General features: G+C 36.3%; 1 protein-coding gene across 4 annotated transcripts in view; it reads left to right on the forward strand.

Moving 5' to 3' along the window:
• The first annotated feature begins 4,852 nt into the window (after positions 1-4,852).
• Positions 4,853-12,966, forward strand: part of LOC131044703 (serine/threonine-protein kinase GRIK2) — a 115,771-nt gene continuing 107,657 nt past the window's right edge. For all 4 annotated transcript variants that reach the window (XM_057978086.2, XM_057978087.2, XM_057978088.2 and 1 more), the window contains exon 1: positions 4,853-5,801. In XM_057978086.2, coding sequence (XP_057834069.1) covers positions 5,544-5,801 — 258 coding nt within the window. In that variant the 5' untranslated portion in view covers positions 4,853-5,543. The remainder of the gene's footprint in view (positions 5,802-12,966) is intronic.

A 12,966-nucleotide genomic window follows, 5' to 3' on the forward strand; every position in this document is an offset into this window, starting at 1 on the left:
ACTTGTAGGTCAATGTCCTATTTATGCCTCTGTGGTGATCCAATTCTATTGAGAATTGAATAAATGTAGGATATAATAGAACACATACTCGCAACCATGAGGTAAGAAATGCAATTGTAAATGAAATATGATAGGATTTACGGTCAAATGTAGTAGGATTTGCAGTGATTAGAAATAACTAGAATATAATGAAAACTTGCAAACAAATAAAGTAACACAAAATATTTTTGGGTGATGCAAGATTGTTCTTATACCTTTATATTCTCTTGCATCAATTTAGATTTTATAGTTTTAAAAGTGTGAATATTATGACATTAGAATTCTACATGTAACAATTATATATGTTCTGAAAAAGCTTGAAGTTTGCATTTGTATTTCATCATATATTATACAACCTATAGAACATTGGAACATGTGGAAACCTCAATACAAAATTTGAGAAAGGTTTGGTGAATGAAATTAAAAGTAGATATAATAAATAATGTTAAATTTATTGTATTAAGGGTTGTTAGCTAATGATGTTGAAAAACCACCATTTCTCACAATCTTTGTTTAATTTCAATAAAACTCATAAATATTAAATAATACTAGAATTTTATACCTAAAATAAGTAATTGAGAAAATATAGTTGACGCATGAGCATCCAAAATATTTGAATAATTGGTTGTTACAAAGCGTTGAGTTACAGAGAGGGGTGTTGTAGAGTAATGCATTCTACCATATTTGAGAGTTGGGATTTGTAGTTTGGATACATATATACCTATTGTATATTATTCTAGAGTTTTCAAAGTGGAGTCCCTAGGATTGGGATGTTTGAGGTGGCAAAGTAGCTACATGGCATGTTGGTTGACTGGGAGTTGTTCCGAAGTGATGCACTAGAGAAGGGACGTGTGCACCAACAAGGGGGAGAAAATGGAGGTGAGTTGGGGCCAATAAGGCTTGTCTTGAAAACCTGCGTGACATTATTTTAGGTCCAAAGATGATTTAGGACTGAGGAGAGGTTAACTACACATTACATAAGGTTTGATGCTTAGGGCCGACTAGGGACTTATGTGGATTGGCTTAAGGAGTGTGAATGGTATATAAGAAAGATTCATATTGTTGGAAGACATCAAAGAAGTCATAGGAGATTCTAAGTAGGAGGATAAGTAACTTGTGTTTAATAGAGTTGAGGGTAGTGATAGGTTCTAAAGTAGCTTGATATGTTTATGGAGGTGATGTTGTGCTTTGGCATTGATGTATGAGACTGTTGTAATTTTGGGCTATGGGTGAGCATGTATGAATCCCTAGTGGCAGATATATTGTGTTCCTTTGTTGATCAAATATAAGGAGATGAATTTTGAGGCTGGGGTTTTCCCTTTAAGGGTTTTCCTAGGATAATTCTTGTGCCTTGTGTCTCTATGTGTGTATTATTCTTAATATGTTGCTTCTATTTTATGCTATGGATACGTGTACCAAAAAATTAAGGTTGCAAGGTTGGACTATCCATTCCGAGCCCTTCAATGTTGATTGTGTCAAATGGTATTAGAGTTGGTTGTCAAATACTTTGTGTGTTCTTGAAGATCCAGAGTAAGCTTGGTAATTCGTCTTAATTTAAAATTGTTATAATTTCTTGCAATAGGGAAGAAATTGGAAAAAAAATAAAGAAGGAAAATGACCATTTGATATGCGCTTTGTATGAAGAATTGATGAATGTGAAAAGGCAAAATGATAAATTAGAAGAGAAGCTCGAGCAAGTGGAGGATGTCAAAGGAAGTATTGAAGAATTGAAAGAAAGGATGAAGTTGTGTGTTGAGATCCAAAGGGAGAATGAAGAATTAAAGGAAATGCTAAGGAGAAGGGAAGGGAAAAATAATTTACAAAAGAAGGAAATATCAAACTTGAGTTAAGAGAATGAAAAGTTGTGGAAGGAGAATGATTGTTTAAGATCAAACCCAACAATGTGCGGCATCTCTTGTGATACAAATGATTTGAATTATTTTTTGGAGGATTAATTCAGTAAGTGTGACATAGTTGAAGAATGCAAAGTTGAAGATGATGTGTTTGCTAATCCAAAGGAGAATAAAACAAGTTGGTTTTAAAAGAGTATTGGGTTCAAGACGATGGAGTGGATGGGTTATAAAGGTAAAGGATTAGGGAGCAACGATTAGGAAATCCTAGAACCTATTGAACCAACTATGCAACCAAAGTATGAGGGTCTTGGATATAATTCTGGTAAGAGTAATCAAGGTAATAGTAGCAAATCAATTCAAGAAAAGTTGTGTGTTTCAGTGTTTCTATTGTGAGGGAAGTGGGCATAAGAGAGAAAAGCGTCAAGATCTACATCCTTGTAGCATATGCAGATTTAGGAGTCATACATAAAAGGAGTGTTGGAGCTGGGAGTGGAATCTAATTGAAATCAAGACAAATTGTATATAGGTGAATTATGGATGGTGTGATGGGTAAAAGTAGAGAAAGATTATTGGTATCGTTTGGAAGTTATAAAATCATAGTCATTAAATTTTGGAATGGGATAGATCAATTTGTAGTAAGGGAAGACACATGCAGAGCATAACAACAAATAAAGCAGAGGGAGGAGAGAACAGTGTTGAGAGAATGTCTTTAGAGCAACCAAAGAAAAGTTGGCACCAGGTAGTGGCTTGAAGGTGGTATCACAGTGAGTTTTCAACTTGAGGCAACTTTCGAAGAGGACTTGTGTGTCTACTGACCATTAAGGCAATATAATTATTTATGAGCAAATCACCAAACCTTTGGAGTTGCATATTTATCGAGGTAGCTTTTGGAGATAACCTATGCAGATTGCTGACCATTGAGGTCATACAACAATTCGTAAGTAGATCGTCGAACCTATGGAGTTACATATTCATTGAGACAACTTTCAGAGGGGACTTGTGTAGACTATTGACCATTGAGGTAGTGCAATGATTCATGGGCAGATCGTCAAACTTGAGGATTGAGGTAGATCATTGGCTGAGTGGCAACTAAGGGTGGATAGTTGGGTAAGTGATAAGCTCGCTTTTCAATAAACCTAGAGAGTCTAAAGTTGGAGCATCTGGAAGATTTTTAATGACTGGTTGTTATAGAGTATCAAGTTACAAAGAGGGGTGTTGTAGAGTGCCACAATCTACCATATTTGAGAGTTAGGATCTACGATTTGGAAGGAGAGTATGTCTATACCTATTATATTTTATTTTAGAGTTTTTGGAGTGGAGCCCTTGGGACTAGGATGTTTTAGGTGGCAGATTAGCTACATGGTGAGTTGGTCAACTAGGAGTTGTTTTGAAATGATGCGCTAGAGAAGGGAAGTGTGCATTGACAAAGGGAAGTGTGTGGAGGTGAATTGGGACTAGTAGGCTTGCCTTTAAAATCAACATGATGTTATTTTAGGCCTGAAGATGATTTAGGACTGAGGAGAAGTTGACTATACATTACATAAGGTTTGGTGTTTAGGGTCGACTAGAGGCTGATACAGATCGACTTAGGGAGTGCAGATGGTATATAAGTGAGATTTTTGATTGTTGGAAGACATCAAAGAAGGCAAAGGAGATTAAAAACAAGATGACAAATAAGTGTTTAATAGAGCTGAGTGAAGTGACATGTTTTGGAGGAGCTTGACATGTTTCTAGCGACGATGTTGTACTTTGGCATTGATGTATGAGACTATTAAAATTTTGGGTTGCGACTGAGCATGTATAAAGACCTATTGGAAAATGTATTGAGTTCTTTTATTGATAAAATATAAGGAGATGAATTTTGAGCCTAGATTTTTCCCTTTGAGGGTTTTCCCAAGACAATTCTTGTGTCTTGTGTCTCTTTGTGTAGATTCTTCTTTGTATGTTGCTTCTATTTTATGTTATGGATGTGTATTGAAAAGTTAAGGCTGCAAGGTTGGACTATCCATTCCAAACCCTTTGACCTTGATTGCATCAATAGTCTTACCTTCCTCACCAAATCAAGTACGTCTATAAGAAACCAAGTCAAAATCAACTAGGTTTTATCAAATCTTTGTATACATACATGCATGTATGGTAAAATTTTATTAGTGTCCAACATTTTCATGTAAAATTTTAGAGCCAATTTGCTATCAAAATTAACAATTTCATAAGAAATTACACATTAAAACAAAAGAGAAAATTATCTAATTAATAAATTCCATATTAGACTTAAATTACACAACACATTTTGAATGTAGCAACCAACTCCATAAGTGTCACTAAACAATTAATCATTGAACACCCAAACATCAAATTAGTATGAACACACTAAAAATAAATTACTTGAAAAAAACAATTATATAAAATGACAATAAACCTTCAAACCTTCATTGTGCAAAGCCCAAAGCACCTCTTGGGCCTAGCCATGACCATTACACCTAAGGAAAACAAAATTTGCACCCTAGATCAACTTTACACTCTGCATACAAAAGGAATAGAACATGGAGCCACTCAAAAATAAAAACACACCCAAGGAAAATAATTTGTAATAATGACATGAACAAAAGTTGTATAAAATGACAATAAAATTTAAAATCCTCACTATACAAAACCACAAACTTGCTCTCCATTCGTGACAATTATTACACCATAAAAAAGATTCGTGTTCACTTGAAACCATATAAATACAACACAACATTGCCATTAAACCAAACACCCATCTACAATTGATTGTAATATTTTTTAACAAAAAATCTAAAACCAATTAGCTATATTGAGAAAACATCATCTTACAAGAATTAATTTTTCGTTTCCACACATTTCAATAGTGAATCGAATAATAATTTTAAAATAAATAAAACTGTTTCAAATATATGAGCTGTCTCAAAGCTGTTTTGCCCGCTTACGTTTTTTTTGGTTTAGTTTGATTTCATCCAGAGTACTAGGAGGAAGTCTTAGTTTACATTTACAAAATAATAATCTACATTAATATGGACAAAAATATGCTATTTTGAGAGTCTTGGCTATTGAAGGATGAATATAATAAACGGCAAATTGCAAACAATTTTGTCAGCGAATACGATGATGATGATGATGATTTGTCATCGAATTCGATGATGATGATGATGATGATGATTTCTGAATCAGAGCTCTGTTTTTTCTCAAGAAAACTTTTGTAGCTGTGATTTTTTCTCAGGGTATTGAGATTGATGTGATGGATTGCATCATAATGATAATGGCATAGACAGTGTAATAGTGTATTCGTTGACATTGCAACTTATGTATTTCTTTCGTCGCGTGTGAAAAGTGTTCACTGTTGGTGATCTAGATTATGGAACTCTTGTGTGAGTTGAATTCTCAGAAGTATTGGGGTTTTTCCATTCTATAAGTGGACCCTATAATTGTATCTCTTCGTAATTTTTGAAAACAAAAATTGAGCTTGTGAGGGATTGGAGGCCAACCACGTTTATTCGGACGCCCCAAGATTGAGCTCAGCTGTGGCACAACTGACCCCTAATTCGCTGCGGGATTACGCCAAATTCACCCAGTTCTGATAGCAATAAGAGGGAGGGGTTGCCCTGCGGTTTGGGTAGCTTTCAGTGGGCGAACATGGGGTGCGGTTGTTTCACTATCACTCAAAGCAGAAGCAGAAGCAACGGGTACAGGAAAGCATTCAAAGAATATGATGTGGTTCCTGTTAGTAATTCGGTGGCATCATCAGAGAAGGATTTGCTTGAAATTGAGAGAGTTGAGCAAAAGTTCAGAAGTAGCACAAAAGTTCAGCCATCCGTGAAAGAGCTGGTCAATGATAAGAAAGTACGCAGACTTCCTCCTGTGAAAGAGACGCACATTCTGATTCACAACGAGGTATGATTTGCAGGGAAAAGCTTCAGTGTATTGTTATTTTTAAATAAAAAATAAAAATAAAACAATTTATCATTGTAATTATTTTCAAGGACGTCCCCCAATTTATCTGACAAAGTTAATTCCAAATGACCATATTGATCAACAACCATTTATAAAATTGTCAATTGGATGGGGTTATCAGCTCCAAGCTGGATGTGGTTCCATCAAACATTGATGATTCAGAAAATGCAAAAATTAACTTCCCCAAATTCGCCCAAAGTTTGCAAATTTGAGCTTTAAGCAGTTAATTCTGTTCTTCTGTCCAAATTTTAAATGACAGTTTCTGCCTTGCTGGGTGTTTATTTTTTATCAAAAGGTCTTGATGGTTGAAGATAACTCCATTCCATGGATCATTTTTGCTCTTCAATTCTTAAACATCATGAGGTTAAGGATAGCAGTGCTATATTGCACAAGCCACTGATTTCGTTATTCAATGCTCATATAATGAATCAAAAGGGGGCAATGAGCTTGAACTTGCTGGAGCCATGCTCCTAACACATGGATTTGAGAATTTATATTAGCTGGCTTTTAGCATTCCCATGGTGCCACTTACAAACATAATAACATACATAAAACAATTCGGCTAAAAATAAACTCAATTTTTCTTGAAAAATAATGAATGCACTCACAACATTTGCAGCTAAAAAAACAATTAGTAAACATCAGACATTATGCAAATGCATATATGCCCATATTCTCTCGGATCTCATTGTCTCTGAGAGATTCTGTAGTTTCGAACTTCTACATGGGTGGACCCAGGGCTCTTAAAAAACTTCATCAATAAATATGGAAGGTTACAAAATGTACAAAATAAATTGTTTCACTTTGACCAGATACTATATGTGAAAGCTACATTCAGGGTCAGTCGCAAAAGTGCTGAAATGGCTGTCCAGGCTAGGTAGGATTTTGAAAACCTATCTCCTAAACCATAACTACCGAGAGATTGAGACCACTTCCAGATGGTGCAGAACAAATAATTTATAATTACTATAAAAAAATTAAAATGCATGAATACATTTAATATTTATAATTCATACTTAGTATTTATTTTAGTAAATAGAATAGACAAACATGGTTGACTGCCAAAATCGAGAACTTTGACTCTCCAAGAACTACAGATCAAAGCTCCGAAATTTCGGCCCATGATGCTCCCAATATGTCATTCTACATGTCTCCATATTTTCATATGACCCCAAATTTCTATATGAATGTGATATTGTCTCAAGTTGCAAACTACCTTAAAATACTTAAAACATCCCTTTTAAGATAGTAGTGAAATACGGTAATAAAAGGTGTGCATTCCCATGAATATTCATCATAACACATGTGAAATGAGCTCTAAAAGCAATTTGTTGATCTTGATCTAATTGACTTTCCTACAAATTTGGTGGCTTAACTCCAAACAGTTTTCTCCCAGTTTACAGCTTATCAAACTTTCCTAATTATTTTTCCCAGTTACGAATCAGAGTATCAGTAAGCACTATTAATATTGCAGATGGAGGTGCTAGATGTGAAGGGGAAATACTCATCTTGGCATAGCTAGCATCTTCAGAAGTTTTCAGTTTTCTAAAGTATTTCTCTCACAGCTCGCAATTTGCTGTAAATTTTTCTGCTCTTCCCTAAGATGACAATTTGTACATGAAAGGCTGCCAATTTGACAGATGGAGCTGTGATATCTGAAGGTGCTTCCTACAAGTTCTAATAAACGTTGATGAGTTCAATGTCTATGCCAACTGTGCCTCTTATGCAAGGAAAATGTATGAGTTCATTTCAACAACAGTTTCACTTAGAAAGATTAATATAAGACCTTTGTGAGTGAAATTAGCTTAGCATGATTCCTTCATTTCTCGTTCAAGCTTTCATGGCTGAATTTTGCTCATATAAGCATGTGTAAGTTTTGGGCAACGTATAGAGGAAAACAATCTACCCTGTGATTTTTACAGTTTCTCCTCACTACTCATTCTCATCGAAGGAGTGAACACATTCAGCATGGAGAAAGACTTATAACTTTCAAATAAGAAAATTGCTGTGAAGATCCCACCTTTGCAGCGCTTCCACTTATACTAGTTGTATAAATTCTCAGGGCACAACTGTCTTACATTTTTAATATATCATCTACCTAGCTCTCTGTAAATAGAATATTAAAATGATGTGAATTTCCATTACATCTCATCCTAGGGATCCAAGTCCTTTTAAATTGAAGGCATGCTACCAAAGTTGCAAATAAAGCTAGGAATAAGAGCCATGGAAACTCATATACAAGCTGCAAACTATAAAGATAGTATACATCTTATATTCTCAAGACATAAGCTGAAAACTTTTTTGTGATGAAGTGCCCTACACGGCCAAAGCAAGTTTGCATCTTTTGTAGTAGAAAAATAAAGAAGACATTCTTCTTCAAGGAACAGTAATTTTGAAATTTCGTGTTGTTCTATGAACAGAGAGATGTGAACTTTTAGATACAAAATGGACAAGATAGAAGTTAATTTGGCTTCTCTGCCAAGGGGAGAGGTGTGAATTTCTACATATGCAAGGGTGCCCATTTTCTACATTTGCATAGACAATAATCTACATAACCCGGGGACGCGTCCCAGGGCTAAAATCCCCCATCCCCGTACCGGGGATGTTTCGGGGACTTGGGGACGGCTAGGGGACGTCCCCCCACCATCCCCAAAATTGCAAAATTTTTGGGAAATGTCCTGGAAACTTGGGGACGACAGTGATTCTCAAAGGGGACGTCCCCCCATCCCCTAAACGTCTCGGGGACGGCCAGCCGTCCCCCTCTTCCCAACACATTTTAAAAAAAAAAAGACTCAAATGCTCAAAAAAACATTATTTAATTTTATTATAGGTCTGTAAAATTGGATTTCACTAATATGACAGGTAAACATGTCTAAACCACATCCAAAAACACTTAGAAATAATGAGCAGCAGCCTGGTAATAAATTTCACAAACACTTAGAATTTGGTAGTGTTGTGACTATTTCACACATCGCCCCATCAAAATGGGGGACCCCACTTTTAAGTTCTAGTTGCTTAGTCTAGCCTCTCTCTCTTCTTAGGAATGAAATGAGTGAGTTTATAAGATTTGCATACCATGTCAATTGATTAAAAAGCCTAGTTAAGGAGTTCATTGAAGTTGCCCATTTCAGGTTAAGTGATAGATGAGCGAGTCTTCCTTGAGTCTTTTGCTTGAGAATTGGTGTAAGTATGAATTTGAGCATTTGAATGTGTAATGAAGTGATCATTAGCTCATTTGTAATCCGCCTCATCTCTAAGTTTTCGTTAGGTTTTAACTTCATGACCTCACAATTTGGAGCGAACTTCAGGTTTCAAGGATTTGGAGCGAATTTCAGGTGTGAGAGGTTTGGAGTGAAATTCATGAAGGAGGAGATTGGAGCGAACTTCATGAAGGAGGAGATTGGAGCGAATTTCACCTTCAAGGCTTCACAAGCGAAATGGAAAATAAGGAGATGAAAGAGACTTACAAACACTTCATGTTCAAGTGTTCAGGAATTCATACTTCAGGAGTTGCCACTTTGGAGTGGAATTCATACTTCAGGAGTTGCCACTTTGGAGCGGAATTCATACTTCAGGAGTTGCTACCTTTGAGCGAACTTCATGAGTGAGACCTTTGGAGCGAATTTCATGCTTGGGAGATTTGGAGCGAGCTTCTTCATGTTGGAAATGGAAGAATGAAGGAAATTGCCTACTTAATGATCAAACACTCAGATTGAATGTCATGAGTTCATGTAGTGGAGCGAATTCCCTACTTCATGAACGAGCAAATTGGAGCGAATTCCTTACTCCAGGAGTTAGCACTTTGGAGCGAGCTTCATAAGTTGGGATATTGGAGCAAATTTCACCTTCAAGGCTTCATAAGCGAAATGGAAGATAAAGAGATGAAGAGCAACTTACATCATGATTCAAGCACTCACAAGCGAATTTCAGGAGTTAGCACTTTGGAGCGGACTTCATGTGCATACCCCTTAGATTGAAGTTTACAACTTCATGACTTGTTGTTTTGGAGCGAAATTTACAACTTCATGAGTTGCCTTCCAGGAGTGAAATTCACAACTTCATGATGCAAGAGTGAAGCGAAATCTTTACTTCATGAGTTGAGCAACAAGAGCGAAATTCCTACTTCACGATCTCACAGTTTGGAGTGAAATTCACATTTAAGGCAACTTCATGAGTTGAATTATTGGAGCGAACTTCAGGTTGGAGAGTTTTGGAGCGAATTTCACAACTTCACGAGTTGCTAGGTTGGAGTGAATTTCATGTATGGGATACTTGGAGCGATTTTCAAACATACTTCATGAGTTGATAATCACAAGCGAACTTCAGGAGTTTAGGAGTTGGAGCGAATTCCATATAACAAGCAACTTCATGAGTTGATAAAATGGAGCGAAATTGACTAATGCATGACTTAGGCGCCCAAAACAAATCTGAAATCAAATGGGGCAGGTTGGCCAAAGGTATTTTTTATTTGTTTTAATGTGACAAAGTCGGCCTACATTGGAAAAGGCACAACCTTTCACCTTGATCGCCTTTAAAGGTAAGAGTGAAATAATCATTTTAGCATCAAATCAAACGATTATTCTTTCTCTCTTGAGCAGCAGTCAGCAAATCTCAAGTACAGATTGGAAATTTCAACAGCAAGGAAGCGGATTTTATCTATTCATGAGCGAACTTCACAAACTCAACATATAAAATTGAACTTCATGAATGGACAGAGGGGAGCGAACTTCATGTTCTGAGCTTCAAGGGTGAATTTCAAGTGTAAAAGTTACCGAGTGAATTCTACTTCATGTGTTCCTAATTGAGAGTGAATTGGCAAGATTGACTACAAGACCACTACATTGAAAGAGATTTGATGATTGGAATATAATCATTTTGAATTGAAAGGCTGAAAATTCAAAGATCACTTTATGAGAAGTAAGGCGAACTTCATGAGCAGGGGCTTAGGAGTAGACTTCAAGAGCTCCTCTTCACGAGCAAAAAGCAACTTCAAGTGTCCCTTTATGAGGGCGAATTCTCTTTATATTGTTTAATTAAATCTATATATCAAGTATCATTGATACTTGCTTGTTTGTTTTGCAGGAAATGAAGAAAGAAATAAGGAGATCACACAAGAGGCATTCACTTACACAAAGACATGATCTACAACATCAACAACACGAAGGGAGTGACAAGAGGAGTTTGAAACTCTGAAGGAGAAAGGGAGTAGTGACATCAAGAGGTCCTTCCAAGGCATCATCAATACTTCAAAACTAAGATCTATACCTTGCACTTCCATGATCAAGGCATTCGAGAAGACAGTTTCAGAAGAGTTAATCAAAGTTAGAAGATCATCGTCATCATCGCTGAAGCTGAATAATGTTGAGTATCAAGAGATATTCCTTCATGATGATCTATCAAACCTACAAAGTGTGAGTTGAAGTGGCATCCTAGTCATCGTCCCAGTCACTACGTCCACCAATCCGAAGGGTACACATCAACAAGTCTCAATTCAATGAACCTGACTCATCAGTGATGGCACGAAGTCCGAGGCACTTACCCCTGATATTTATTAGTCCACACTTACTGAATGTAATTTTCTCATTGCCTAAGGAAAGTTTGTTGTAACAAACCCTAATTAGGGTTTCATTGTAAAATCTTGGCCATTGATGGAGATTCAATCCTGGGCATTCATTGTAAATGAGCTCTCTATAAAAGCTCAGACTCTTCATTTGTAAAGGTTAATAGTTAATAGTTAGCAAATAGTTAGCTAATAGTGAATAGAGAATAGAACTAAGATAGAATAGAAGTTAGATTAGAGTAGGGGGAGAAGGCAGAAATTGTTGCCTAAGTTGTAAATGAACTCTATTTTCATTGAAGTTATGGTGAAGTGTGTTGTTTCTTTACAATGTGCATGGTTTCTTGTTGGATCCTCATGTTAAATGATAAATAAATTAGATTGAATGGAAGATTTGTTGAATGCATTTGTGTGGAATCCACCTAACCCATACCACTAGCCTCTTGCTGCTTGTAAGTGCGCCTTGTGTGGTCAACTGGAATGATATGAGCTTATCTCCGAATCGTCCTACACTCATTGCTTATGCATTAACTTGAATGGTGATCATTGTTTGATGGTATTGATTCGAACATCCTTGAAACGTCCTTAGAAGATTGCACTGAGCTTGTGTCAAATTGTTTAGTTTGATGGTGAGAGCTCGCTTAGTAGGATTCCATCTAATCATTCATCCATCTTCTTACATTCTCGGCCTTAGATAGACTCTCTCAACCCTTTCCTTTGGCCACTTTTTCAAACTTGAGCTAGTTTAGGACCGAAAAGAATCACCATATTGCAACATCAGATGATCGAATTCCAGCAAATCAAGCATTCAGGTATTCTAATGTAAGTCCCCTTGTGATTCCAGCATAATCACATCAACCAATTGAGCTTATCCACACGTAGTGACCTTGAACCTTGGAGTCTTCTCACATGATCCTTAAGCTAATCTTCAGCATCCGAGAGATTTTGTTCAAGAGAGGATAAGATACTTTTGGGTATTTTATTCTGTGTTCGCATGTGCGTAAAAAACACATCAATAGTTAGTGCATCAAAAAGTGGTTGCAGGTCTGCAATATTCCCTTTTCACAATTATGCAAGGTAAACAGGTCTGAATCATAGCCAAAAGCACTCGGAACTATGAATAACAGCTTGGTATAGAATTTCACAAACACCCAAAACTTTGTAGTGCATAAAGAAGCGGTTGTAGGTCATAATAGAAATGGCAGACTATCAAAAATCCTCCAACCAAAAAGAAACAATGAACTACATGCAAACAAGTGTTGGCATATGGACAATGTATTTTTAACCATGAATGCATATTGAGTATTGATAATGAATTTTAAATTATGAATGCATGATGAGTATTGTCAATGAATTTTGAGCACAAATGTGGTATGTTAAGGTTCTATAATGTACATAATTATCCATGTTTTCATATGAATATAATTTATATATACATGCTTTATCTATTTTTCATATGAACATTTAAAATTTCCCTATATTTTATATAGCCGTCCCCTTTGCCGTCCCCCCGCTGTACCCAAAATTGACAAAAAAATTTGCCGTCTT

Source organism: Cryptomeria japonica, chromosome 3 (genome assembly GCF_030272615.1).
Source record: "Cryptomeria japonica chromosome 3, Sugi_1.0, whole genome shotgun sequence".
NCBI classification, from domain to species: domain Eukaryota; kingdom Viridiplantae; phylum Streptophyta; class Pinopsida; order Cupressales; family Cupressaceae; genus Cryptomeria; species Cryptomeria japonica.